The sequence below is a fragment of the Rhea americana genome, unplaced genomic scaffold, assembly GCF_003343005.1.
Source record: "Rhea americana isolate MKP2758 unplaced genomic scaffold, rheAme1 scaffold_97, whole genome shotgun sequence".
Classification (NCBI taxonomy): domain Eukaryota; kingdom Metazoa; phylum Chordata; class Aves; order Rheiformes; family Rheidae; genus Rhea; species Rhea americana.
This window is the reverse complement of record NW_028187166.1, coordinates 413,535-440,330: the sequence shown is the minus strand read 5'-3', so window position 1 is coordinate 440,330 and position 26,796 is coordinate 413,535. Positions and strand designations below refer to the sequence as shown.

The following is a 26,796-nucleotide window of genomic DNA, read 5'->3' as shown; positions in this document are numbered from 1 at the left end:
GCCGCCGCCGCGGCAGCCCAGCTACGAGGAGGTGGGTCCCGGCCGCTCGGCGCCGCCCCGCGGGCCCGTCTCCTGTCAGGCGGGCGCCAGACCCGCTGCTCGRGTCGCTGCGGCGGCGCTTATCGGCCCGCAGCGCTGTCCCGGCGCGCTGTCGCCAGCGGCTTGGTCACAACGGCCGGCGCGGTGCGAGAGCCGCCTCAGGGAGGCGAGGAGGCCGGGGAAGCCGCCCGGCGGCAGGCAGCTCTGCTGCCTCGTGTGTCCCGCCGCTTTTCGGGCCGCTCTGGTGGCTGCCTCGTGCCCTCGCCCCGTAAGGCCTTGCTAGCCCAGTCTGGATTGGGCGCACGCCTGCGTTAGCTGTCCCGTGCCTCATTCCTGTGCCCCGTGGCGTTTGCTCAAGTTAAATGAAGGTAAGTTGGCATGTGATAGCASAAGACTTTTCAGCACTAGAATTGAGAAAGTTGGATGCTTCTGTACTTTATTSGGCTGTCTAGAAGTACTGTGAAACCCCAGCCTCGGTTCTAATGGGAATTTTTATTTTTTTTTTAGCTGAAAGAAGAGAATGCCAGTTTGAGAAGCAAGATCAATAAGCTTCAGATTTTCTCTGAAAGTCAAGCAGACAAGTGCGTAAACTGCAGTATGAGGGAAAGCAACCATGTAAACAAGTTACCTTAGAAGAGGTGCTCACTGGAAAGAGTCAGCAGTTTTAAAGAAGAAAAATGTAGTTGAAACCTATTCTGCTTATTTAGAAGCTTGATTCTAATAAAGCTGTTTTTCTTATTGAAAAARTACTTGGGGAATAAGTAGGAGGCTGACGTCTGATGAGCATGACTGGGTGGCTTATACTTCAGTTGAAGTGGTTAGTGTGAATGAGGGCAGAGCTTGAGAGGAAGCATTTCATAAAGTTTCAAATTAACAAAGTAATGAATCTTTATCTGTTTCCTTTGACACAAGAAAGATGCGGGGAGTTGTTTGTTTGTTGATCAGCTTGGTATCAGGAGGTTTGAATTTCTTGAGGTTAAACAATTCAGAGATTTGAGGTAGGACTTTCTTAAGTTCCTATCTGAACCATCTGCATCATCTATCTGAACCATCTGCATCATGCTGCTGCTAGTAGTGAGGCATCTAGTACTTTCAGGGTAGGGTAACTGATTCAGAACACAACCTTATCTAGACTGACTGTGAATAAATATGTTTTCTGTACAGCTGTGTAATCCTTATTAGTGCAAATGGATGTTGAACAAACAAATCTCCTGAGCTACAGCCTAGAAATTTAGTTCTGTGGGRAGACTTCATTTTTGTATAATGTAGAAGGAACAGTTATTTGATCCCTTTTTGGAATTTTCTTACCAAGGACCTTAGTGTTACAGGTGCTTACTACAGGTTGTCTCTTGTTTTTTAAAGGATGAGAAAACTTGAAAGAAAGCTAGAAGAAAATAAAATTAAAGAAGAAAAAGAAGCTCAAGATCTAGAAGCAATGGTGCAGCATGTGGAACAAAATCTCCAGCTGATGACTGTAGGTGTTTGTGTGTGCTGTACTAGAAGAAGAGTGTTCATAGCTTGGACCATGCAGTTCTATTCTTGATCCTTCTGCCCTTGGTTAATTCAGGAAGCTTAAGTGATTGGTTCAGCAATGCTAGCACTGAAAAACTGTGACATGGGTTCAGCTTTTTCCATTATAACAAGACTGAGTCAGTTTAGAAATCTCTTACCTAGAAAAAGGGAGATCTTTGCAGAAGTGTCATCTTTATATTCAATACCTTCAATTGCTTTTTTTTGCAGCCTTCTGAAAACACCCCCTGTATGATCTAAGAACTGTTTTTCCTGCTTATTTATTTATACTAAGTACCTTTTCCTCTAAGCCAGGAAAAAATGGCAGGAGGTAATGTACTCTGCAGTTGTAGGTGACAATATTAGAAAGGAAATGTTGGGAAAGAAAGAGTCAGTTCACTGTCCCCATCTTGTAATGTTTTCAGAGCAAGAGGTGTAAAAATACAAATCACGTCACTTCAAGCTATGTGCTGGAATCATCCAGTCCTATATTCCTTAGATTGCCTCAAACCTCAATCAGCAYGATGATATATATATTTATATTTTTTTCTGTTTCAGAAACGGGCTGTTAAAGCAGAGAACAATGCTACAAAACTGAAACAGGAAAATGCATTACTTCAGGTGTGAAGCTCTGTTCTTCAGTTACAGTACACTCAGTAAACCCTTAAAACATCTATCTTGAAATGTAGCCCAGAAAAGGGATATTGATATTGATAACTATGCCTCACTTTTCCCAGAGGATACTATAGAAAATGTTCTAGATTAGAGCTATCATGCCTATGCAAACTGTAAGCTTCATCTCTGTGAGATGTGGTATTTSTTTTGTGGTGAGGTTTTGCTGCTGAAGTTTAATGTTATTTTCAAATGCGTTTGATATCTTGAAGCTATGAATACCTGTAATACAGCAAGGCAAATGAGTATTTAGCTATAGGAAAATGCCTTAGAAGGAAGAGAAAGAAGCTTGAGAAAAACTACAGGTATCTCAGTATAGCCTGTGTAGTATTAGATGATAATGCTAATGTCAACTGCTTCCTTCCCTGCTGTCAGAACTGAAATACTCTGGTGTTGAGTGTATAAAAYGAGCAGAATTGAGGCTGCTGGATAGCAGTGTATCATGGAAACGGTGCATGTGTCTTCAGTATAAACAAAGGCTTCTAAACTGTAGTTCTGAATCTGAAATTGCCTAGAAAGAATCTCTTCCCAGTTCTGAAGAGTAATTTTGTTAAGTATCTATCCATTAGTTGCTGTACCCTACTTAAAATTATGAAGTATGTACTAGAAGTTCTTGTTGTTATTTTCATGTAAAGTATGTTGTTTTTTTGTTTGTTTTCCCTRTCAAGGTTCAACTGAAAAATTACAAGACAGAGAATGAAGCCTTGAGGTCAGGCCAGTCAGCTAGTCTGGCCATAATGAAACAAAATGCAGATATTGCCTTACAGAATCTTCTCACGGTTATAACAAACTCTCAATCTTCAATAAAGTAAGATGTTTTAAAAAGGCTCATCCAACACTATCCCATATGCTTGTCTTASTACTAATGGAAAGGGCAGTACTGAACTTTTCCAGTGATTTTTGTAGAATTGAAATTTAGGTTCTTATATTCTGCATGCCAGATCGGATCAGATTAGTCCATATTCTTGTTCCTTATCTGCACCTTATTTGTCTTGTAGTTTAGGTAACTGTGTCATTTAGAAATACTTAAGATGTCTAAGTCTTAGGATTTTTTTTACTTAATGTAAAAAACCTTACACTTCTTGTATTTTTTCTCCCTTCAACAAATCAAGTTTGCAGTCCAAATAAACTGCTGCTTGAAAAGTGAAATTGCATAGATAAACTGTACCAAAACAATGCCTGTGTACTTTATCCTCTCCTAGATGTAAGACTAATCYTGCGCTTCTCCCAAATTACAGGCAGCTGGTCTCTGGAGCGGAATCATTGCAGCTTGTTGCTGATCTCCTTAAATCAATAGACCGAATTTCTGAAATGCCAGATGATGGACAGTAAAACGACAATAGTGGACTCAGATGGAGAACTCTGGTTTCTTACAGAAATTGCTAGTTAAAGATTATTTTCTCATATTCCACGTCACTATGTTGTGCAAAGGYGTGGCGCGCTGCTGCAGAACTGGCCTTTCCACCTCTACCAACAGCACGGCCGCAGCCAGGGGACCACCAAGACCGCAGTAAACAAGGACTACGCCTGTTTTTTGGCTAGGCTTGGACCAGAGACCCTCTTCCCTTTGCGCACGGGTGTCCCGCGAGCACGCCGGGTCTCTTGGCTGGCAGAGTTCGCCTTGCCGCCGCCTCCCGCGCGGAGCACGCGGACTGCGGGAGCGGAGCCCTTTCGCGCCGCGGAGCTCGGGGCCGCCGCCACGTGGGGCGGCGCGCCGGCGGGAAACGCGCCCGGCCGGCCCCAGCGCCCCACTGGCTGCGCCGCGTCACGCGCCGGGCGGGAGCTCACGTGGACGAGGCGGCCGGCAGTGATTGGGCGGAGGGCAGGGGGCGGGGTCACGTGGCGGACGGAGCAGGCCGGCGGAGGCGGCGGCGCCATGTCGCGCTGGCCGGGCCCGGCCGGGCCCCCGCGGCCCGCTGGGGCCGCGCCGCTCCCCGTCGGCCGCGACCTGGAYGCGGAGCGCGAGAAGATCCGCAGGGAGATCGAGGAGCTGGAGCGCAGCCTGGAGCCCGGCGGCGGGGCGGCGGGTTCGGAGTGCAGCCTCAGCTCCGGCACGGGTAGGGCCGCCCCCCCGCCGCGGGCCCCCGGCCTCCCCTCAGGGACAGGCCCAGCAGCGGCGGGAGCTCTGTGGCGCGCGGGGAACCGCCAATAAAAGGTGCTTGGGAACGAGTTTCGGAAGCTTTGAGACGAGTCGTTCCCTCAGGGCTTCCCTCAGCCGTTGCCCGCGAGGGAGAAGCGCCTTGCGCCCGCGTTTGGCGTGTGTCCGCGGCGGAGCGGGAGGAGGGGAGCGAGCGGGGCTGGCGGGAGCACCCCGCTGGAGCTCCTGAGTCGGAGCAGGAGAAAACGAGCTGAACTGGAAAGTGTAACAGCCCCATCAGATATTGCCAAGGGMTAAATCACGATTTTTCCCACGCCGTTGGTTGTATAATTTGTCTCATCGATTTAAACAGGCCGTTGTTGTGAGCCAACCTATTTGTCTTCCTGGGTGGGCCTCTTAAAAAATCAGTTTTCATGGCAAAGAAGGGGGAGTTAAAAGTTCTGGCATCTATACTCGTGGTGTCTGTTGCAACCACTGCATCCACCARTGTTTTCATCTTGCAAGTCCAAGGAATGTGCCAGGACTCAGTAGCCACACTGAGGACAAAAGCAAACATTGCTGGAGAGTGTGGAAGGGCTGCTAGGTACCTTCAAACTTTAAGTTTGATTTTGTTGGGTTGGASCATTCACTCAGTTCTGCACTGTGGAGTCTTTATTTTACTATTGATCTCTAAGACCAAGATGCAAGTTGATTCTTGTCATAGTGGTCAGGAGCTGTTACTTTTCCTGCCCTGGAACAAAAAARTGAATATGCGGAGTATAAGTATCATTTTTGTTTGACAATATTGGTAGTATCTGAAAACCCTGATACTCGTATCTGAGTTACTRTGTGGTGCTTTATTCTGCATGTGTTAATTGAGAAGTCTTTGTTTTTGAGGCCTTCTATTTTTCACTGCAATCAGCATGTGTGTGTTTATTGTCTAACAGATGATGATGCTGAAGATGATGAYTCAGATTCCCATGCTGAAAYGGTAACCATTTTCTTTTTAAGCATATCYTTCTATCTGCCAACTGAAGGGAGGAGGAGGCAAGGGGATGTGAATTTTGTGGAAAATCAAGGAAATCTAGGCAATTGGCTTGTCTCTGTAGCTCAGGAAGGACTAATAAAGAACTGGAAACTTAGTTATTCTCACCCAGGTCTTTACTATTCACATGTGGTACAGAGATTTAATTTTGAAACAAATTACAAGGCTTAGAAGCCTTACTGCTCTCGTGCTTGCTGATCTTGGCTGATAGTTGTCACTGGAAGTATGTCAGTGCCTGGGGAGGCAACAGAGGAATTTCACGTGAGAAAAAGATCTCTTGATGACAGGCTGAAGGTTTTTTTTCACTTCTTTGTACCKGAAGAAGGCTTGATTTGTAGAATAGGGGAATTTAATACTAAGACTATTTACAAGTCCTATTACTTTTGATGTTATGTTAAATACAGTAATTTCTCARATTCCATACAAGAACACAGAAATATCTTGACATCTGTACAGCAGAATAAAGGAGACGCTTCTTTGTGAAGACAGATCTGCTGATTGTTTGTACAAAATTTATTGTCTTTTCATATCTGATAAAGCACTTTCATAAAACTCAGAGCCATCCATGCTTTATTGTGTCTGAAGCATGTGGTAATAAAACATAAGGGCAGAACAGCTTCAGCAGAGGTGCAAATGAGGTGGAAATCTGAAAGGATGGTACTGACTCAGCAGTTGGGAGGAGTCCAGTGTGCAGCATTACTTTTTTGCAGTTTACTTGCAGTTTTGCAGTTGATGGCACAAGATCGGTTGTTGGCAAGGTTTGGAGTCAGTCTTTGTGGTTCAAGTAGCAGGCTGAATGCTGAAATGAGCAGAAAAAAGGGAGCTAGACAAGGCTGACAACTTGAGGTCTGGAAAATGACAGTCAGGGAGAAACAGTTATTAGCATAAGCAAGGATTGGGTGAAATAATTACTGTGCTACATACTTTTAAAGCAAGCATTTTTCTCTCACTTCTTTTTCTCCCCTTGAACTCTCTAAAATGCCTTGCTTACCTCAAGGAAATGGAAAGGGAAGAGGACAGTAGTGATGATGATATTGAAAATAGTCTCCCAGAGGATCCAGAAACATGTCTGCAGATGAACCATGTGTACCAGGAAGTTATCCAGGAGAAGATTGAGGAAGTTGAACTTTTGATTGCACAAAACAAAGAACAGCAGGTAAGTGAAACAAGAGTAAAATGTTTCTTCTTGTGCTTTTCTGGATTGCCATTTGCTGCCTCTTCCTCTGCCCATCAAGCCCACTGCAGTAAAACTTCACAGAAAATGCTAATGCGTCACAGATACCACTGGAATCAGTTGCAGCAGATGTAGTCTGCTATATGTATGCCTGTGTAGTAACCAGCTTGCTTGGCCAGGAACTGGGGGACTCAACTGTCATGAAGAAAATGAAATTCAAATCCATGTCACCTGACTGTTGGCCCTTCAAATAACTTATACTCCAGTTTCCCTGGTTTCTTATCGCCAAAAATGCTACAACTAGAGTATTTTATATCTTGCGTTTAGCTTGTTAAATCAAGATAGGGTGTTGTCCCCCCCGGCCCCAGCCCCCGTGTTCTGTATTGTATTATACAAACTTGTTAAGTTCTAAAACCCGTGTATGAAATGTGCACTAATTTACGGTCTGGTGCTGCGGACTGCTTGAACCCAGCTTGGAATGTTTGTGATGGCTCAGCCACTGCTCTGTGAAATGCGAGAATTTCAAGGAGATACTCATATGTATGCTTCACTAATTCTTGTATTGTAGAAGGAAATCATGTGGGAGCTTGGTGGTCCAAAACCAGCAAAAGCAGGAGATGGCAGAAGTTTACCAGCAAATATATTTTTGGGTCATTTTATGAAGCCGTACTTTAAGGATAAAACAACAGGAATTGTAAGTAACTGTAATTATGTTACGTATTAACATGTAAGTGATAGACTTAAATTGTGCCTTGCGTTYTCTTCTGAGTAAATGTTATTGAACTGAAAATTCATTGTCATATGAGTTCACAGTCTTCTGACTGCAAAAAGCTCACTTGTTGCTTACTTTTTCCTGTCTTCTCAAGATAATATCCTCAAGAAGAATTGAAGAGAAGTAGGTCTGGACATTTTTTACATGTGACAAGCAGAATACAAACGTACCATTTTGAAATGTTTGTTCAATGCATGTCTTGCTATAAAATCTCAAAGCAAGTTCTGAGGTGTGACATTCCAGCTGTAAAACAGTTGAATGTTTTTGTTCTCAACTTAACTTCCATTATCTTCATCTTCATGATTAGTTCTACATTGTTGTTTAATATACTTGTTGAAGCCTGAATGTCTTTGGAACAGAGTTTTCTGAGGCAAATTCCCTTTTTTAATGTGTTTTTAAAGGGTTGCCTGCAAAAGGRGATCCTGATTCTTGGTTGTAGCTAAGATATCAACCATCACTRTACATATGAATATAATATTCAAGGAATAAGTGATAATTGTAGTGTTCATTCCTGCCCATAGTGGTACTGTAGGCTAAATTGGTACAAAAAGGGGTGATATGTGTATTTACATTCAAAATGCTGCTTCAGTCAGCTGTCAGCTRATACAAGCAGGCCACTTACTCACTTGAAGTACCTATCTGTATTTGTTTTTGTTTGTTTGTTTTATAATGTCTTCTGGATTATCTGTAAACTAGTATTAATAAAATGTGGCAGTTAATCTAGTGTGGCAGTTGGCACAAGTTTGAGTTGCTAGTCTCTTTTTGAAACAGTTCATGCTACAGTTCTAAAAAGCAAGTGCCCCTTTTCAGTATATTTGACTCTTCTTATGTATTTAACTTTCAATCTTTATTAGGGCCCTCCTTCCAATGAAGATGCCAGGGAAAAGGCAGCTCAAGGCATAAAATCCTTTGAACAACTACTTGCAACAAAATGTAAGAAACTGTGTGTGTTGCTCARTGTTCTAAAAGAGCTAGAACAAATGGATAGATTGATATCACTAGCTTTTTCTCCCCCTTCCATCTGTGGTGAAACATTAACACTTCTGATATTCCATGCTTGGATCCACAGAAAAAATGGTTAAGAATAGATGAGATGCTTTATGAATTGTTTCACTGATTCTGATTGATGACATACCTCCTGCTTTCATTTGCATTTGTTGTGATGCATAACACTGCTTGTCCTATGAACACTCAAACAAATGTGATGGGGCAAGGATAGCACTGAGATGAGAAGTTCAAGAAGCTCTTAGAGTACTAGACGGTTACATCCACCTGCATGGTTACTTAGGTAATGAACCTTAGCAAGACCTCTTCTGATTGAAGTTAAGCAAGAGGCTGTGACTTGCCGAAGCCAGGCGTGACATTGGTGATTTAAATGGTGGGGGGAGAATCTATCTATCTGATAGCACTTATGCCTGCCCTCATGGTTAGCAGTAAATATGTAGCTAATGAAGATGAACTTCTAGTGAAAATGTACAAGATACTTTAAAAGCAGCATTGAAAGCAGTAGGTCTCCCTTTTTCTTGGAAATGGTCTTGCACTAATGACCCTACTCAGATTGCTGTCTTCTTTTTAGGGAAGAGCAGAGAGAAGACATTATTGCAACAATCAGTAGTAAGTGACCGCTTGCAGCGCCTACTTCAGCCAAAGTTACTGAAGTAAGTACTGTGCAAAAATCGTCTCTTTCCTGATGAGAACTTAGCATCTTAAGGAAGGAGAGTGAATATRAGTATATTTAATCCTCCTTCAGCACATTCTTGGGTTGTCAATAACTTTGCAGTTCAATAAGGTTACAACCTTAGCAGGGAAACTTCGACTGTCACCCTTTGGCCTGGTAGAGTCATTCTGTAAATTACAGCAGTGAACCCCAAACTTCCCTGTCCTGTGGACACCAGTGCAGAGGATGACAGTACTGCAGGGCAGAAGCCTCTCTGTATGTATCTTTGTATATATCTGTATGTATCTTTGTGTGTCAGCACACAGTATTGAAGGGTTGTGGAGTGTGCTGTTCTGACCATAAGCAACAGGCTGCAGAATGGAGATCAGGCTTTAAACACCTTGGTGGTAATTTTGCCAATAACTAGCAGATGGAGAGGTTTAATATCCTGAAGGTACTGTGGCATTTCATAGCCATTTAGTTCTTCCCATTAACACAATGGTATAACTTACTATAGCCTACAAGACTTGGAGCTGGAATTGTGATGCGTACTAAGTAAGTCTTAGTGTTGTCCCAGAATAAGTTTATTGTAGAGACCAGGTCCTGCTCCTGGTCAGTATTATTCTGTGTATGGCTCCCAGCTGACAGGAAATTTCTGTGCCTTTGTTAATTGCTCTTGCAGCCATTGTCAGTTTTCTGCAAATACCCAAATGATTAATCTGAAACTTGTTTGGGGTCAACAGCTTGCACCAAAAAGGCAGAAGTAGGGCGTTGAGTCTGCTATGTGGGAAAATCTGGCAGAAAAGGTTGTGTATTGCAGAAATTAACTTCATGGAAATAGTGACATTAATGGGGAAACTCTCTCCCCTACCTCTTCTGTTGCCATTGACCTTGTTCTCATCTAGCTGTGCTAAGTAATGATGAAAATGTCTTTGCACAGGTTGAGTTACTGGAATCAGAAGCTGGAAAAAGTCAAGACAGAAATGGAGAAACAGATCTTGGAAAAACAAATCAAAGAAGCGGAGCGAGAAATAGAGGCAATTAAGTGAGAATTCTTTTTGTTATTTGTGAAAATGAAAGTCTGTTTTTGGAGTTTACCTCTTAAAGTTCCTTCCTTCCTTGAGCACTTCTGGGTATGGCATTTGGAGAAAGCTTTCTTTTAAGAGGTTAATAAATGTTGTTCAAACTCTTCAGAGCTCTCATCTCCACAATTCTTCACTAAAAAAGAATATTTTGGATCTTGATACACAAAGGTAATATTTACAGCTATTGCAGAGATGCTCCTCAAAACAGCTCTTGCTTTAGCAACAAGGAGGCAGAAGGCTCTGAGAATTCTAGATTCTAGTAGTTCTGAGCATTACTCTTTTTAATGTACATATGGAGCAATCTATTTTGATCTTGCATTAATAGTAAGTTTCTCCTACCAAACCAAATATCATCTTACAGGAAACTGTTTTTGAATAGTACACTGTTTATGCTCAAGTAAAAGCACTTGAGCAAACCCAGTAGGGAAGAAACTTTGTTTTGAACGAAGTTACTGATGTTAAGAGCCTGATGGTATGAGGTAGTAAGTCTTCAATTGTCATGGAAATCAGTAAGAGTTGAGAGAAACAAGATCAGGCAGCGAAATTGATTGTTTAATTAACTGTTTAATGTGATTTATTCTTTCCCTTTTTACCTTTTGTACCTGACTTGCTTTAGCCAACTCCCAGAAAGTGACTTGATTGGAAACAGATTCGATGAGCATGACTGGGAGAAAATTTCGAACATCCATGTAAGCTGGGGGATTTGCTATTTTGTTACTTGTGACATTTGTGTCTCGTCTCTTGAGAACTACCTGCCTGGTTTACTTGCCATCACTTTTCATCACAAGTTTATAGAATTTGACTATTGTGTGATTTCAACTTGGCAAGAACAGAAGTACTTAGAATTTTGATGTTATTACTTAAATTTGATGTTTTAATTCTATATAATTTAGCAATTAAGATACATAGAAGTCTACAAAACATATTCCCTATATCTGTGTTTCAGTCTTAGCTACTARACAAAGCTGACTCTTGCTGTTTTTCTTAGTTTGATGGACATCGTAGTTCAGAAGAATTGAGGAAGTTTTGGCAAAATTGGGAGCATCCGAGCATCAACAAAAAGGAATGGACTGAGGAGGAAATAGAGAAGCTAAAGGAAATAGCTGCTAATCACAATTATCTGGATTGGCAAACTATAGCCCAGGAACTGGGGGTAAGGTTTTCTAAGCTTCAAAAGGAAGAAGTGAAAAGTCAGTTCTGTCTTAAATGTGCCTCATGTCAGTCTTTTACAAAACCAAAGTTAATACTAATTCATTGTTAATGAACATCTTTGAGAAGCCTTCAAATCCAAAACCCCCCAAAAGTTTGATATTCTACATGCTGAGAAAGCTTATAAACATGTTTTGTGGGTTTTTGTTTTGTTTTGTTTTTAAGCTGAATAAGTAGAGGTTTTATAAACACTGAAGTTTGAGAGCTTTTTAATAACAAAAAAAAATTAGGCTTAGTGTCTTATTTTTATCTTCATAAATATCCAGTTAYCTGAGGAGCTTTGTTTTCCTTTTATTAAGACAAGCAGGACTGCGTTCCAGTGCCTGCAGAAGTATCAAGCCTATAACAAGGACTTGAAAAGGAAAGAATGGACTAAAGAAGAAGACAAGATGCTTGCAGATCTCATTCAAGAGATGAGAGTTGGAAGTCATATCCCATACAAGAAAAGTAAGTGACTAACAAGCAAGAACTTCTAGTCACCTGTCATGATCTTTTTTTTTTTTTCACTTTCCCCAGCTTATGTCTGTTAATGCTTTTGCCTGCTAAGAACACCTAGTGTGCTCTGTTTTAAAGAATTAATAAAGTTGCATTTTCTACGGATGCTTCCATTGCCAGAATAATCCCAGTTCTGTCTGCATTTTCTGCCTACCTTTCCAGCTTGTGATCTGGGTAGTGTACATCAGTGCTGTTGGCTGGTTTGAAAACTGTATACATACTGATTGCTAGAAACCCTGTATTGGTGAGAAGAATGAAAGAGAGAACTTGAATTTTATATCTCTTTACCTTAGTGGGAGCAGTGATACAGTGCCTTTTCTTTACCTACAGGCAAGTCTCACTGTATCTGCAAGAGCTTCATATCTCTTGTAATCTTTATCTATATTTCAAACTTGTTTGAAACTGGCTGAGAGTTATTAGGAAGTCAACTATTATACCAGTTTTTGCTGCTATGCCCAAAAGCCTTTTCTAGGTGATAGTACTGCAGTCTGTTCCGCAGAAGTGTGGAAGGCGGTGTGACTATTGAGTAAAATTGAGAATTATAACCAAGTGTCTGAAGTCCTAAATCCACACCTGTGAGTCAAACACTTGATGGCTTGAACCTGTCAGATCTGTATGAGAGCTGAAACCTTTCTTAGTTCTGAGGCAATGCAAGATAGATTGTTGTGGTCATTGTATGTATAATATGGATAATGCTATTATAAATGGTAATAAATTGTGTGTGCCGTTCTCTTTTAAATATCACTGTTTAAATATTCACACTGAGATTTAAATACTTCATGGCAATCCACTGTTTGAAAATATCACAGCTACAATGTAAGTAAATGAAGAAACAGTCTGCAGCAGACTGATGTGTACTTTTAAATTTGTAGTTGCTTATTATATGGAAGGAAGAGATTCTACCCAGCTGATTTACCGATGGACAAAGAGTGTGGATCCCAGTTTGAAGAAAGGACCCTGGACGCCAGAGGAAGATGCTGTAAGCTTCTTTCTCTGATACCTAGAATTGCATGGTGCAAAATGTGGGAAGGTTAGACTGTTGAAATGCTGCATGTCTGTATACATCCAAGCTTTAACAGCTACACAAACAAATGTAAAATGGACCAAGACAGACAGCTTACGAGTCAGGAGGGCTTATAAGTTTCCAAACACTTCTGTTTCCTGATTTACTACACAGTGGAAATAGATAAAACTGCTTCTGTCTCCGGTCTGTTAGCATTATTACTGGTGAAAATTTCAACTCTTGCTTTGTCTAATTAATATAGATGTTGTTGGCTGCAGTGAAGAAGTACGGAGCCCGTGACTGGTATAAAATTCGAACAGAAGTACCGGGAAGAAGCGATGCTCAGTGCAGAGATCGGTCAGTATACTAAACGTAGCAGCTGTGCCTTCAAATTTCTTATTTGAAACAAGATGTAACTTACTTTATGAATCTGTTTTGCTTACACCAAACAGAGGGGTCATCAAACTTGAGTGAGTAAATGTAGGGAGAGAAGGTTGTGTATTATCTGTTTCTGTGAAACCGATCTAGTCAGTGACAGCCTGTAACTGAACACGAATGGTAAGAGAGGTGTTAAGTGATTTTTCAGCATTGGACCTGACTTTAGGAGACTGTTAGAGTGCAGTTTGTCCTAATTCTAGTGACCTGTTTTACATCTGCTTGTTGTAATTCTTGGTCGTGTGGCCTGGTATTTTTGAAAACAAAGGGACTGTAGAGGTGCTGTATTGAAGGAGTAGGGATGGACCTTGTAGCAAGAGGAAAGACTTGATAAGGATGCTTTCTTTGTTCAGTCTTAGATTATGCACTAGTGATCAGAATTATATGAGCAAGTTGAATGATTCTTGCTGTAATCTTTCATTTTGAAGGTACTTAAAAGCATTGCACTGTGATGTAAAGAAAGGCAAGTGGAGTTTAGAAGAGGAGGAGCAACTAATTGAACTGGTGCAAAAGCATGGGCTGGGTAAGTGTTACTATGGCTTCATCTTTAAAATCTTGAAGTTTTTTTGAGTTGCCTTCATTTCCATTTTAATTAAAATCCTTTGCCTGACATTAGCAGTCTCTGCATCCTACTAATGATTGCAACCTTACTTATGTTGCATAGTCTGTTTCTGGAAAATCAGATATTGAAGGATTATATAATAGAGTTTTATAGCCATATTTGTTACAGCTCTAGTGCCTGGTTGTTTAGAGGAGAGCTTATCAGAAAAGGAACACAGCCTGGAAAAAGTTCTGTTCCCATAGTTTCTCTAAGGCTATTTTCCTTAACAAATAGAAACTTTCCAGCATTCAATCTTAGCTTTCTTCTAAAAGTTCATGTGAGGGAATTTATAGTGCTATTTAGGATTTTCATCATTTGTTGCAGTTTCTAACTCTAGGTGTGTGTATAGTAGTGAGAACTTTGCTTCAAGACCAGCATGGGCATTGGGCMTTTGCAATACATTCATATAGTAACTCTCTCCCTTACGTGTAATAAGTATATAAACTCTACACTGGAAAGGTCTATCACTTCTGGAATAATGTGAGGTTTTATGCACATTGCTACAAGTAACCCCTCAATTTATTTCAGATAAAAGAAATTTTCTTAATCTCTTTCTTTCCGATCCCTATCGTTACACTGAATTTCACAGCCCTTTTCTCTTTGTGTATGGTCAATTTAAGTTTCTCAGTGTAGATGATCAGGTTCCTCTACCTGATCCTTTTAGGTACCACTAAAAGAAAGATGGACACTTTTTAACGGCTYAATAGAAGCATAATTTTAAGCTATCCATAGGCTTGTTTTGAGATAACGGTCTCTTTTATGTAATGTTGCGCTTGCTCTACCCCTGTCAGACTGTTTTCACTTAGATTGGTGTGACACTGAAGTGCAGCGGTTTTGTTCAAATGTTTCCATGAAGCCATGTACATAAGTTCTATTATATGCAAATCAAATACTTCTGAAGCCGGGTGGGTTAGGTTTCCTAAATGACGTGTAGCACAACTTGATGCCAGTCTGAGGAGATCAGTTATTGTCTGGCTCTCTTTGRTTTGAGAAGATGCAACGTTTCACTAAGCAGCTTGGGAGGGGTATGTTTTTCACTTGTTTAAAACATCTTTAAAAGATGGTTCAGTGAAAAGCCTCTTACCTGCATCTGAATATTAATGCCTAGCAGATTTTGTGGAAAAGGAATAGTGTTTCGTCAGTTTGTGTAGTATTAACAGGTTTGCTCTACTTTGCATTCTTTTTAGGTCACTGGAGTAAAATAGCTTCTGAACTGCCACATCGCACTGGCTCCCAATGTCTAAGCAAGTGGAAACTCATGATTGGGTCTAAGGTATTGTGAAAATCTTGCTAGATCAAAAGCCCATCTCCTTTTAATAAGGTTCTCTAAACTAGAAGTGATATTCTGTGAAAACRATAGTAAAGCTGACATTGATTTCACACAGTCAAGATTTTTGTCATAAATGTTTAGGGTCTAATTTTTTGATGCATTAAGGCAGCCTTTGCTCAGAAGGTCTTCAGTACTAAAAGTGTTTAAAAGTATTTGCTCTCCATCCAGRATTTCTTTATTGTCCTGGAATGTTCATAAGGATGTGATATATTTAGGTTTTTATGTATGGTACCTCATGAGTTTCCTGTTTTGGTATAAGGCACTCCAGAACTCTAGTTGCTTATTTAGAGGCTTTATTGAAATATCATCTTCTTTTTGTTAGCAAAGCACCTATAGGTAWCTCTTCTGCAGTACTGCATCTCAAATGTAGGGCTGCTATATGTGCAGTTTCTAAAATCTGGCTCCTGGCCCTGGGGAAGGGTTCCTGGATGCCTGAATGCGTGGAGACAGGGCAACTGAACTTGTTTTTTTTTTTTTTTTTTTTTCCTCCACATAAGCTAGTGTTAAGATCTGACACGTCCCCACCAGTAGCTTTTTCTTTGCATACAATAGTGTGAACCACTAAAAATCTGGGTCCGAAGGCAACTGAATTGTACTGGATTTGTTTAWTCTTAGAAGTAAAGCAGAACTATCTATTTGGAGACTAAAGCTTACTGATAGGATCCTGCTCCTCAAAACTTTTTTTAACTTAATACTTTCAATACTAACTTAAGAGGTTTGCAAGTCAGAACTTTGGCTAAGGCTTGTCTGTGCTCTCTTTAACTAAGGAAAAAAGGTCTAGGCCAAAGAAACGCCGGCATGGATGCAGAGAGAGTTCCAGCTCTTCAGAGAGTAGCAGTGAAGACATAGAACTGGAGATAACGGACAGTTCAGAGGAGGAAACAAACAAGGAGGAGGAATGCGCTTTTCCTAGCATTGATTTGTGGATACCGACACGGGCAAACCCACAGGAGTCAARCAAAGGAAGATGCCAAAGTTCTTCCCTTTTCTCTCCAATGAGCGCTGATGCGAAGATCAGTAGCAGTGAAGTTCCATATGCACCAYCTGATGGAGGCAAGGATGGAGTTGCCGATAAATCGTCAGAGTTGAACACCATCCTGAGGGGCATTGCGCATCCACATTCAACTGACATCAGTGTGAAGAATCCCATAGAAGAAGTGACCAAGGTGATTGTGGGGATACTCATTCTGCTTTTAATGGGGTTGGCGCTTAGATCAAAAATCACCAGGAAACAAGWTAATCTTTGCAAAGGTTTTGTGATTCTTTTTCATGTTAGGAATTGCATGCATAGCCACAGACTGCAGGGCCAATTGCACTGACAACTTCGTTGGTTATAGAGGTAGTGTGTGATGGGTGTTACAGTGTGCAAGGGTTGTGAGTGCCTATCTAGTGTAAAGATTCTTTGGTTTTGTTTATAGATGCAGCATTATTTTTACTAGTGGACATTTAGGGAARTGTGAGTGCCTTTCCCTTCTTTCTTTCCTTTCTCTTGTATTGTTAGGCTAAAAAATGCAAAGAGAATCGTCCAATAAATATTGACCCTCAGTTTGTGGATTTTGTAGATACCTCACAGGAGGGCTTTTATAAAATGGACATTTGGTATTGTGGTAGTGCACAAGGACTAAATAATAYGGTAAACACCTGCACTTCAGGGCCAGCTTAATATAATAAGATACTTCCAGTACTGAATGGTAAATCTTCTTTGTATAATGTTAGCATAAGTCATTTTCTGTGGGACACTTTCCTTTTTTATCTCTTTTTGTATACTTTCTAGGCTTCCAGATGTGGAAAGCAAGTGCTGCGGGTTACCCTGGATAATGTGAGAAGAGCATTAAGAAAAAACACATACTTTCAGAGGAAACATGTAAGTTTCTGTCTTGTCTGCTCTTGCAGTGGGAGCACTGCATGTCCGTTTATAACAGGAAATGTTATTTGATAAATAACAGATTTTGTGCTTTGGTCCAAGAGGAAAAGCTTATAACTCTTTTTCATAATCATGCATTCTATGGAGTCCTGTGAATAGTATGTCCCAGGAGTAATTATGGTAGAACTTTCCTAATTGAACCCCTAATTATTTATTTATTCCTACCCAGCAATCACAGATGGTAAAACCTTCTGCCACTACTTCAACAAAACTACCTGGAGTTAGTACACCTGTTGGCCAAGGGCCTCAGGGACTGCAGAACAGCATGGAGAAAACTTTCCGTCAAGAGAGAGAGCGTTTGAAAAGAATAAACCTTGACAGRAGGCTTCTAATGGCTGTGACACCTTGGGTAGGCAATGTACTGCTGCCTTGCACCTTGCAAAGTGGGAAGATGGCTTTTCATCAGACTAAAGGTAGAGATGACCCATCAAGGGTAGGACCATTCTACTTCTTGCCTCCACTTTCTGAGTTCTTATTAGTGAATGCCCAGCTAATTTTCACATTGGACTTTTTTCTAGCTGATACCATTCAAGAGAAGATTAGGTCCATCAGTCTCACGAGCACTCCCCTGTTCACGCTTTTCATTCAGGTAGATTTTACTATCTTAATGGCATTCTCTGCTTCAGAACRGTAGTGATCTTTATTTGTGTATTAGATGCTTAAACAAATGGTTATTTTTGTGTGTTAAACTGTTTGTGTAATTGTTGGATTAGTCACTCCAACAATAAGTCACACTTAATGAATGATCTTAAATGCTATACTCCAAATCTAATACCATCAGGAATATTTCTGTAAGTACAAGAACATTCCCAGAATCTTTCACATGAAGCCTTCTCCCATCCATATTGTCTCGTCTTGTCTCCATCTTGCAGCTCTTTCAGATTGATACCAATGGCTGCATGAAAGTTATTCATGAGAGAAGGCTAAGGCAGTCAGAGCTCCTTAAGGCTAGTGTGAGAAGGCCTCAGCAGGTATTGCATATGCTCTATTTCTAATCTTTTTTTTTGCTTAAGCCTTGATTCTAAGTAGACACTTTTAACTGGCTGTGACAATTGTTGTTTGTGAGYGTGTGTTACCAGCTTGCTTTGGTTCAGAAGTGCAATAAAATGCTGTCTGTGTGGTCATGTGTATAGGATGTGGGTTTGATTCATGTCTATGCTGTTTTAATGATCTTTAGATATCTCAGAGTATAATTTATTATAATTTTTTGGCAGGCTTCCCAAAATGTGGAGACTTCTTCAGGTACCTATCGGAACACTTATTTTTACGATGTACAAGGACTTTCACTTAATTCATCACCATAATGTTAAGCACCAGTTTAACTGAAGGAAAGCTTTTGGAACAAAACCACATTGTCTTGCTCATTTTTGCTAGCTCTTAGATTTTTTTCAGTTATTGGCTAAGTATGTTACCCTTTTGGTAAGAAGTAGCAAAAATACTGAAAGGAAAGGGAGAACTGTGGCACCAGTTCTGCAAACCCTCACTGATGCTTTCCTCCAGTGAGGTGCTGGCCATGTGCTGTAGTGACGRTGCTGGCCCAGACCAGAGCCCCAGTTCCTAGTTGTCGTCCTGGCTGGTGTGGAGTGCCTGTGTCRTGCTGAGAGTACACTTCCTCATGTGCAGTGTTAAGGCGCATTCCTTGCCTGTATGTGATTTCTGGGAAAACCATTGTGTCAATACAGARTGATTGCTGAGCTTGCTGTATCAGCGTTGTCTGGAGGACCTCAGAAGTTGGCTTGATTAAATCCATGCTGTAGGGTTGCAGGAACTCCTTGTCTCTCTTAAATGGGAATTCTGCTGCTGCTTGTGCAGAGTACTTGATATTTAATAGCTGAGGAATGACTTTTAAAGTCTTTTCATTCTTTGAAAATCCTGCTCAAACTCCCGCTTTTTTTTTTTTTTCCTCTCCCCCCCCATAGGCAATTCATTGCACCCTTGCACTCAGAGGAACTCCCAAAGAGGTGTACCAAAGAGCACTGTCAGGAGACCTGTTGCCTTAAAAGCAAAGCAGACTTCCATTACTGTTCTGGAGAGCAGTGCTCCTTCTCTTGCCACACAGGCAGCTCTTCAAACCCAAGTTCAAAGGCAAAAGCCTAAAACTGTCTCAGAATTGCTGAGGGAGAAAAGGCTAAGGGAATCCACGGCAAAGAAAGCTATGCAGAGAACAGTATTTGTTGCCCCACAGATGTTGGTTTCGGGGCCAATGATAATCCAGCATCCACCACAGCAAATCATTCCTTCTGCACAAGTAAAGAGCAAACTTGCAGCAGCTGCTTGTACCAGTAGCCAAGTACAGTGTGCACCAGTACCTTTGCCAGCATTTACTTCTGTTGCAGGTTCTACTTCTACTACCRTTGTGCTTGAAAACCATTCCTCACCAGTACCAGCTGTGGAAAGCCCTGGTTCCTCCCAAGGGACAAAAGCACAGTCCAGTAAGGAAMTAAACGAGCAAGCTTTTGAAAGTAGTCCTGAGGGAGGGAGTTTTCCGGCTGTGAATCCAGCTACAGTGCAAAAGGCCCCAGATCTGGGAAGGACAAATGGTCAGGTCATGGCTGGTACCTCAGCTCCAGTAGTGTTGCAAAACCAAGCTTTTGTGCCACATCAAATTACAGTGCTGCCTGTTGGCATGGAGTCCAGCAACAAAAAAGTGTCTCTTTCTGCAGCARCTACCTGTGAGCTAAATGGTGGCGGGCCACAGCAGAGGCCAGTCAATCTATTGCCTGCTCTTGTTACTCCACAAACTAGTTCCCCTTTGATTACTAACAGCATTTTGCCTATCACATGGGTTGTAACACCACAGGCTTTGCTTCCCACCTCTGTGCAGACTGTTGTGGGTATTCAAGGACTGCCAGCTGCTGCTGTGAGAAATCAAAGTGAGGCAGGTGTGACTTGCAATGGCAATGGTTCCAGTGGTTTAGGAGTGCCTCCTGTACCAGCTGGAGCAAGCGTCTCCCCTGCTAGCAGTACAGGGACAAAAGCTCTAAGTCCTCAGCTAGCTGAAGGGGTACCGTTGGGAAAGATGGTTGGATTAAACCATTCCACACTGCTGCTACCTTCAACCTCAGCCAATTCTGGATGCAGCCCTTTGAACACTTCTGCAACACCTGCCTGTTCAAATGGATTCTCCAAAATTTCTGACTGCTCTGCAAATCAGACGGCGTTTCCAGTTGATGCACCAACCCTGCATACTTTGTTGCTGCCGCAGACACAGCCACCTGCAAGTGCTCAAGGATCTGATTCCCATTCTGTGCCAAGTCCCATGAACTTGGGAAGGAGCCATGACTCTATTACAACAGACGAATCACCTTCCAGTGCAAACACCGCCACGGAAGCAGTTGTGCTCCAGCCAAGAGATCCGCTTCCTCATAGCAATGTCCCAGGTAACTCTAATTGCTTTGCTGCCCAAGTATTGAAAAACCGGCCTATTGCCTGCAAACCACCGACAGCACAGCCTGCTGACAGTCTGCCACAGTCAACAACTTCCAGTGCAGAAAAGAATCTGCTTGACTTTAGCCTGATTTCCCTTGAAGATGAGGTGCTAGTGAAGGAATGGCTGAATGGGAAGCAAGGTGTCCAGGTACCGTCACTGCAAACCAGGCTGCCTTATTTGCCACCTTTTCTGTGCAATTTAAAAACCCTCTCAAAGCTACTTCTGCAGAAGGCAGCTCTAGAAGAGCGTGCAGCATGTCTTTTGCCTGCTGATGCAAGTCAGGATGAGGAGGCTGGGGATGACTTGCGTGCTATCAGTGAATTGGTACAGCAGAAACTTGGTGATAACCCTGCTTATCTCCTATTGAAAGCCAGATTCCTAGCAGCCTTTACCCTCCCAGCTGTGCTAGCAACTCTGCCTCCTCCAAAAGTGACAACAACCCTGTCGGCTAGCAGGAAGGAATACAAAGAGAGTGATGAAGAGGAGTGGCAGAGTGAGAAGGAAGTGGAAGATGAAGAGAGCTGTGGGAAAGACTTAACAAGTGTACAGCTGGATGGGACAGCTGGTGCTGAGCCTGGAGACGATGCTGACTTATTGAGTCAGGTAAAACAGAGCTGTTGGATGCTAAAAGCAGAAAGTTACTGCTAACTAAAYGATATTCCACTGGAATCCGAGGGGAAAAGCCCTAGTGATCTTAGTGGAACAGAAATTTGATCCTGAATGGTTCTTTTCAATAAGCATAGTTTTGCAGCTGATAAAAGAATAAGTCTTAAAAATTGGAACTTAMCCATAGTAGAAGCCTGCAGTAGTTGTTCCACTGCGGCTCTGATTTTTGCATCTGGGTCAAGTTCAGTTCAGTTTGAACTGTGAGCAGCRGTCCAAAAATCGCCAACAATTTCTCACTGCCAGATAGCCTTTCTTGTCTTATTGCCAGTGTCAGTCCTGCGTAATCTTCAAGCAGCCTTCCTTCTGTCCTGTTTTTTGGATGACTGTGTGTCCAGTGCAGAAAGCAACACAGTAGTTAGTTTGTTTTAATGGTGCTTTTCAGTGGAATGTTTGAGGTGGGTGTATGATTCATGAGAAATCAGAAGTCTGCGTTGACCGAGGTCTGGGGCATTGTCTGGCGTTGGCAGTGTGTGGCAGGCACAATCTCTCTAACAAATTGTTGTGCCTGGACAAAAACTATAGTAGGAATGCTCTAGTTTGATCGTGGTAGCAGAAGCATGTTCTGCTGGAAGAAATGCTAAKGTTGGTTGAATGTTTTACTCTGAAAATGTGATGTAAGCGGGAATCTTTGTGCTTGCTGTGATACTGGTGGTAGGGCATTGTGTCCAGTGCTTACTCTGGAATGAAAATGGAAGATTGTTTCAAAAACACTAAAATATAGCTGAAGGGGTTTTCTTGCACACTGAATCAGGAGTTGCATTATTATGAGGATCCTGTCTTCTGTTTATGTTATGTTGCAGGACGTGGAAGCTGAAGAGATGGCTTCACAGTCCACCTTGGGTTCCTGCACTGATGTGACTGATGCTACTGCTCCTCAAATCAGGAGAAGTGCCCGCTTCAGGAAAAGGAAGAGGACATAAGGGAATATGTTAGTAACTGCTCTGTGAATCCTGTATTTCTTGTCTCAGAAAAGAGAACCAGMGATGCATTTGTCTGTGGCACAGCTGAGCCAATGAATCGTGACCTAGAAGGAGACTGAAATGGCCTTGACTTGTGTTCCCTTGAGATGGAGTTCTGTAATCAGCAGTTAATCATAGATTAAGTGCTTTGATTGTGTGGGGAGGCATGATTTATGTCTGCCTGATAAAATTATTTATATATAAGCTGTTAAATTCAAACAATTAGCAACCTTTTAGTCCCTGCAACTGTCAATTAGTAAATACCTAATCAGTAGTACTCTACACCTTTGACTCCTAGAATGAGACCTATATAATAACAGAGGGTCATGATTTGTAGGACAGGAGAGCCTAGGCAGCTACTAGTGAAAAAGGGGTTATGTGTGCGAGCACTGAACACTTGCAGTAGAAGCCAGCGTAAATCCCACGTGCAGGTGCCAGCAGGCTGGTTGTGGAGCTCCTTGCTCTGTGTTGTCCACTGGTCCTGTCAGTCCTGTGCAGGTAGCCGCATTTCTCTGTGTAATTTGGTATCTTCCATAGCCTGACTTGCAATTCTTTCAAAGGAAGCAAAGAATTGTGTCTAATGTTGGTAGAAAATGGGGCTTGAGAACACTCGGTGCTTTTTTTTGGTGTTTAGCACCTTGTCTTTGAACAATTTTGTGGATTTTCTTTGGGCTTCGTTCCTCTACATGTATAACAGGGAAGTTTCTGTAGGGCACAAGCTTGCAGTGTCTTAACATATGTTGAAGCCTTTGGTGGAATGGACTGAAAAAGCTTATGTTGATTTGGTTGCTTGTAGGATGAGATTGTTTGGGTTTAATACTTCCCCCCCCCCAAATTTGGTTTTAGGAAATCTCAAGTGATAACTTTTCTGTAAAAGTTCTGTGACTAATTGGAGTTGTTTGTGCTCTGTTACAGGAGTCCCTTGAATGAAATGAGGTCTGCCTTCCTACRTGGCAGTAGCAGCTATTCTTTGCACTATTCACTTTTAACACTTCCGACAAGCTGGCCAGACAGACCTGGGGAAGAAAGGGAAATGACTGCACTGACTTTTCCCATCACCTAACCAAGTCTCTGTATTTAAACAAATTTCGAATAATGAAACAAAACTTTGGGAGGGAAGTCTTTCCGGCACAGACCAATCTCATTCTCGTTCAAACTAATGTCTGCCATAGATAATGTTGGGAAAGATTGCTGAAGATCGGGGAAGCCAGCATTGCTAGTTATTTATTTCCTTTTTGTGTCAGCCACTATTTATATGAATGTTTGTCCACGTTTAGAATATGTGGGTCACTGAGGGTTATTTTTTTAGTGCTGTGACAGTATTTTTGTTTGACAAGTAACTGACTGAAATAATGCTGCTGAATAAGCAGTAGATTAATTTTGTATCAAAATGTGTTTTGAGTATTTGTTGAAATACAGATATTTTATTTTTCTCACTTAAAAAATTATTTAGCTCCTCTGTGTTTTTTTTCTGGTAAGTAGTGCTTTCCTGTGTGTATGAGTGTGATTACTAACAAATGAAGTGTGTTTGARCAAAAGCTAAGGAGGATGTGGGGAGTTAATGTGCGTGTGGCTAAAAGTGCAGGTTGAATTTGACTTTTATTCTTTCATAGACTGCCCTGTGCAGCCATCAGCAAATCACTTAGCAGAAGTTATTTCCTCATTCAGAAAGCAGGGATTTCTGTCTTACAGAGAAGGTAAGGTGCAAGGGGGAGCTGAATCAAAGCTAGTAAAACACGATGGGAAAGAGCTGTAGAGTGCTSCACTCCACTGCACTGGCTAAGCTTCCCAAGAGCAGTGTGCTGTGCAGTACAATTCTACTCTGGCCTCTTCAGCAGAGTTGTGTGGGTGCATAGGGGAAATGATGTGCACCAACGTTGCTGTAATTGGGGTGCCAAGACACTGCAGAGCAGGAGGAAGGATTTTGAAATAGCTTGCTATTCTCAGTGTACACTATCTTCTACAGTCCAGGATGAATCACTTTTTTTTCCAAGAAATGAAGGTCTGCCATACAGTTCTGTGCTCCGTTTACCACAGGGTTGTTCCCATGAGGCACTGGTAGCACCTGGGATCTGTGCTCTAAATGAGTCTTGTCCTTTGCAAATGCCACTCGAGTGCAAATGCACTGTAATCCTACTACTTGTGGAAATATTTTATACGATTATCAGAAAAAGCTACCTTTAAATATATAAAAAGACTGAAGATTAACTGATTGATTTCGAACAAGAATCCTTGAACCTGCCTAGATTGATTAATTAGCAGACTTTCAGTTTACCCTCCCTTTAGTGAGGACATAGCTAATACAGGCATTGCATCTTTTTTTAGTATAAAGCTAATTTAATGACTAATAAGAAGCCCAGTGTTGTAGAATCTCTGAGCATCTCTGCCTCATTCCTAATGACAGGCATGGAGAAAACTCTAGAAACTTAGAAACTAGAACAAAGAGTAGAGTGGGAAGCTAATGGGAAGATGTGTCATGCTGCCATGGTATCAGCATGTACATTTTCAAGATGTTTTTAAAAGCAGGCTGTTAGTGAGTTCTTGTTGCAGCTACARTTCTAGGATTGTGGGGAGGGGTGGAGGCAGTCAAAGGTATGTTGATACTTAAGATTGWCACAATGCTGCTTTCTGTACTGCTCCTTCGATTACGCTTAGAGCCATAGCCTGTAATTTGGGAATCGTGGGTTATGTTCCTTGCTTTACCAAGACTTTGACTCCCTTTCTTTCAAAATRCTGAGTTGTCATAATTATGCCTGAAGCCTAAGGATATCCAAAGTTAGAGGCATCACTGCAGAAGTCACCCCTTCCAGCTGAACTCTAAACCAGGAAGAGAGTTCTTGCTGCCATCTGCATTCCTGTTCCAAATGTATTAACTACTGAAAGACTGATCTTGAAGGGCTACTTCTAAGTCTCAGTATCTTGTGTTGTTCCCTGAAATCAACTGGACAGAACTGAGCCTGTGACTCTAACTCATGTTTGTGTTTCTAACCRCTGTGGAAAGAAGCTTTCCTCGATGTATTTCAGTGATAATGAATTGGAAAGCCAAGGCAGAGTGAAAGATGACTGCATAGGTAATGCTGCTGAGTTGCAGYGATAACAATTAGGGTTTTTCTCCTCCCTCATCTCCTCTGGCTTCCTCTTTTTCTCCCTCTCCACCCCATGTGAGAATATAGTTGCGTAGTTTCCCCTTTTCTCTTTCTCTTAACTGATTTTGCTCCTGGAATGATCTAGCCAGACTGTAAATGCAGGAAAGACAAAGAGTTTTCTCCGAGACGGGACACAGATGAGTGCCGCTGTATGAGGACAGCGAGACAAGAAGGCTTTTGACTGCACAGGCCCAGGTTAGTCCACGTAATGCAGAATGGCTTTTATTTACAGAGATAACCTTCTGATTTTACAGCCCTGAAGGAAGGGTGTAGTATTTATCAACAGAGGAATGTATTTCTACTTGTAATCTGCTGGGACTAGCTGTTTTTTTCCATGATAAGTAACGTCAATGTCAATCCAGCCCATTGAATCTATCTGACAACATGAAGTGCAGCAAGTATGTGCTGAAGATTGGGGGAATTTTTGTCTCTTCAGGAGCAGAGAAACAAGTAGAGGTTTCAGATTACCTTGAAGAGATGCAGTGAGATGTGTGTGTAAAATCCCAGCCCCTGTATAGCTGCTGATAGTCATAACTGTTTTTTTTTTTCCTCCAGCAAACAAAATGAGCAAAAACATGAGTGTCAAGGTTACTGGCAGCCTTCTTGAGCCCCTAGAAATGGCTCCTGCAGTCAACTAACATACATGGTACGAGTGTGGTAATTAATGACTGGGATTTCAGAAATTACTTGTTATGAAACAGTCTAGCTGCAAAGGGACACAGAAATAAAAATTATTTTAGTTTCTTATTCTGATAGACAGACTGACTTCAGACAAAGAAACATTTAGTTTTCTTTTTATCTCTGTGCTTCTCAGCCAAGGAGGAGTAGTTTTTCTGGTAGAGYGCTCTCGGGAGGCAGGTATGTGGCAACCATTAACTTCAAGGTGCAGCTGCTGCTGGGGAGAACTGYGATAAGCTCCCCCTAGACAAGTACACAGAAGCACTCTGCATTAGTGGGAATGCATACAAGACTTTTCAGTGCATCTGTGTTTCACAGTCGGGCATGTGGTATTTGTGAACATAAACTGCTGTAGCTGCACATGGAAAACCTGATGTGGGTATGAGAGGCAGCTGACTTCCTGGCTGCCTGATTAAGTAACCCTGCATGGTTTATATCACTGTTTAAAATGAAGACTACATGCAGTTGTGTTCCCCTTCTTCACRCATGGACAAAGGACAGCATTTAGAAAAACTGCTTTTGTATGATCACAGCTGAATGCGGTTAAGGCTATTGCCACTAGGGATTTTCACTGAACCTTTTGAAGACAGGGATGTTATGCTTAGTGCCTGTGTGGTTGAACAGAATACATGGCTCTCCCAGGTCCTGTGTGTTGGAGGAAGAAGTGTGTGAACCTTTTGGAAGGCAGAGGCAGCAGCTAATGAGAATTTTACACTCATTCTCCCTCATKCTTGTATCAGTAGCACTGGTGCTAGCCCCACAGGTGCTAGTATCTCTAGTCTAGTAGCACATTCTTTTTGCAGATATGACTGCAGTTCCTCATATCACCAAGTTCCGTAAGTAATTTGCAAGTGCTGAGTTAAAGACTACATGGGAGACCACTTGCCAAC

General features: G+C 41.8%; 2 protein-coding genes across 4 annotated transcripts; both read left to right on the top strand.

Moving 5' to 3' along the window:
* Window positions 1–51: 51 nt before the first annotated feature.
* Window positions 52–3,631, top strand: ENTR1 (endosome associated trafficking regulator 1). 3 transcript variants are annotated; one of them, XM_085325419.1, is made up of 6 exons: window positions 62–407; window positions 547–620; window positions 1,402–1,513; window positions 2,107–2,169; window positions 2,889–3,028; window positions 3,459–3,631. In XM_085325419.1, the coding sequence occupies exons 1-6, from the start codon at window positions 402–404 to the stop codon at window positions 3,550–3,552; spliced, it is 489 nt and encodes a 162-aa protein (XP_085181545.1). In that variant the 5' UTR covers window positions 62–401; the 3' UTR covers window positions 3,553–3,631. The 3 variants fall into 3 exon arrangements, with proteins under 3 accessions (XP_085181547.1, XP_085181545.1, XP_085181548.1); XM_085325421.1 differs by lacking the exon at window positions 2,107–2,169 and having other exon boundaries at window positions 52–407; XM_085325422.1 differs by lacking the exon at window positions 547–620 and having other exon boundaries at window positions 66–407.
* A 236-nt stretch (window positions 3,632–3,867) lies between these two features.
* Window positions 3,868–23,459, top strand: SNAPC4 (small nuclear RNA activating complex polypeptide 4). The gene is made up of 23 exons (XM_085325401.1): window positions 3,868–4,277; window positions 5,245–5,288; window positions 6,340–6,498; window positions 7,085–7,210; window positions 8,143–8,221; window positions 8,865–8,946; window positions 9,886–9,990; window positions 10,647–10,719; window positions 11,019–11,183; window positions 11,539–11,686; window positions 12,607–12,713; window positions 13,000–13,094; window positions 13,601–13,695; window positions 14,961–15,046; window positions 15,871–16,269; window positions 16,878–16,967; window positions 17,197–17,440; window positions 17,546–17,616; window positions 17,900–17,998; window positions 18,242–18,269; window positions 18,947–21,060; window positions 21,924–22,051; window positions 22,998–23,459. The coding sequence occupies exons 1-22, from the start codon at window positions 4,097–4,099 to the stop codon at window positions 22,041–22,043; spliced, it is 4,710 nt and encodes a 1,569-aa protein (XP_085181527.1). The 5' UTR covers window positions 3,868–4,096; the 3' UTR covers window positions 22,044–22,051; window positions 22,998–23,459.
* Window positions 23,460–26,796: the final 3,337 nt, after the last annotated feature.

Bases quoted from the DNA above. Each gene is read 5' to 3' on its own strand.
- ENTR1 (XM_085325419.1), top strand. The intron at 1,514-2,106 runs GTAGGTGTTTGT...TTTCTGTTTCAG, and splicing joins AAAATCTCCAGCTGATGACT to AAACGGGCTGTTAAAGCAGA. The intron at 3,029-3,458 runs GTAAGATGTTTT...CCCAAATTACAG, and splicing joins AACTCTCAATCTTCAATAAA to GCAGCTGGTCTCTGGAGCGG.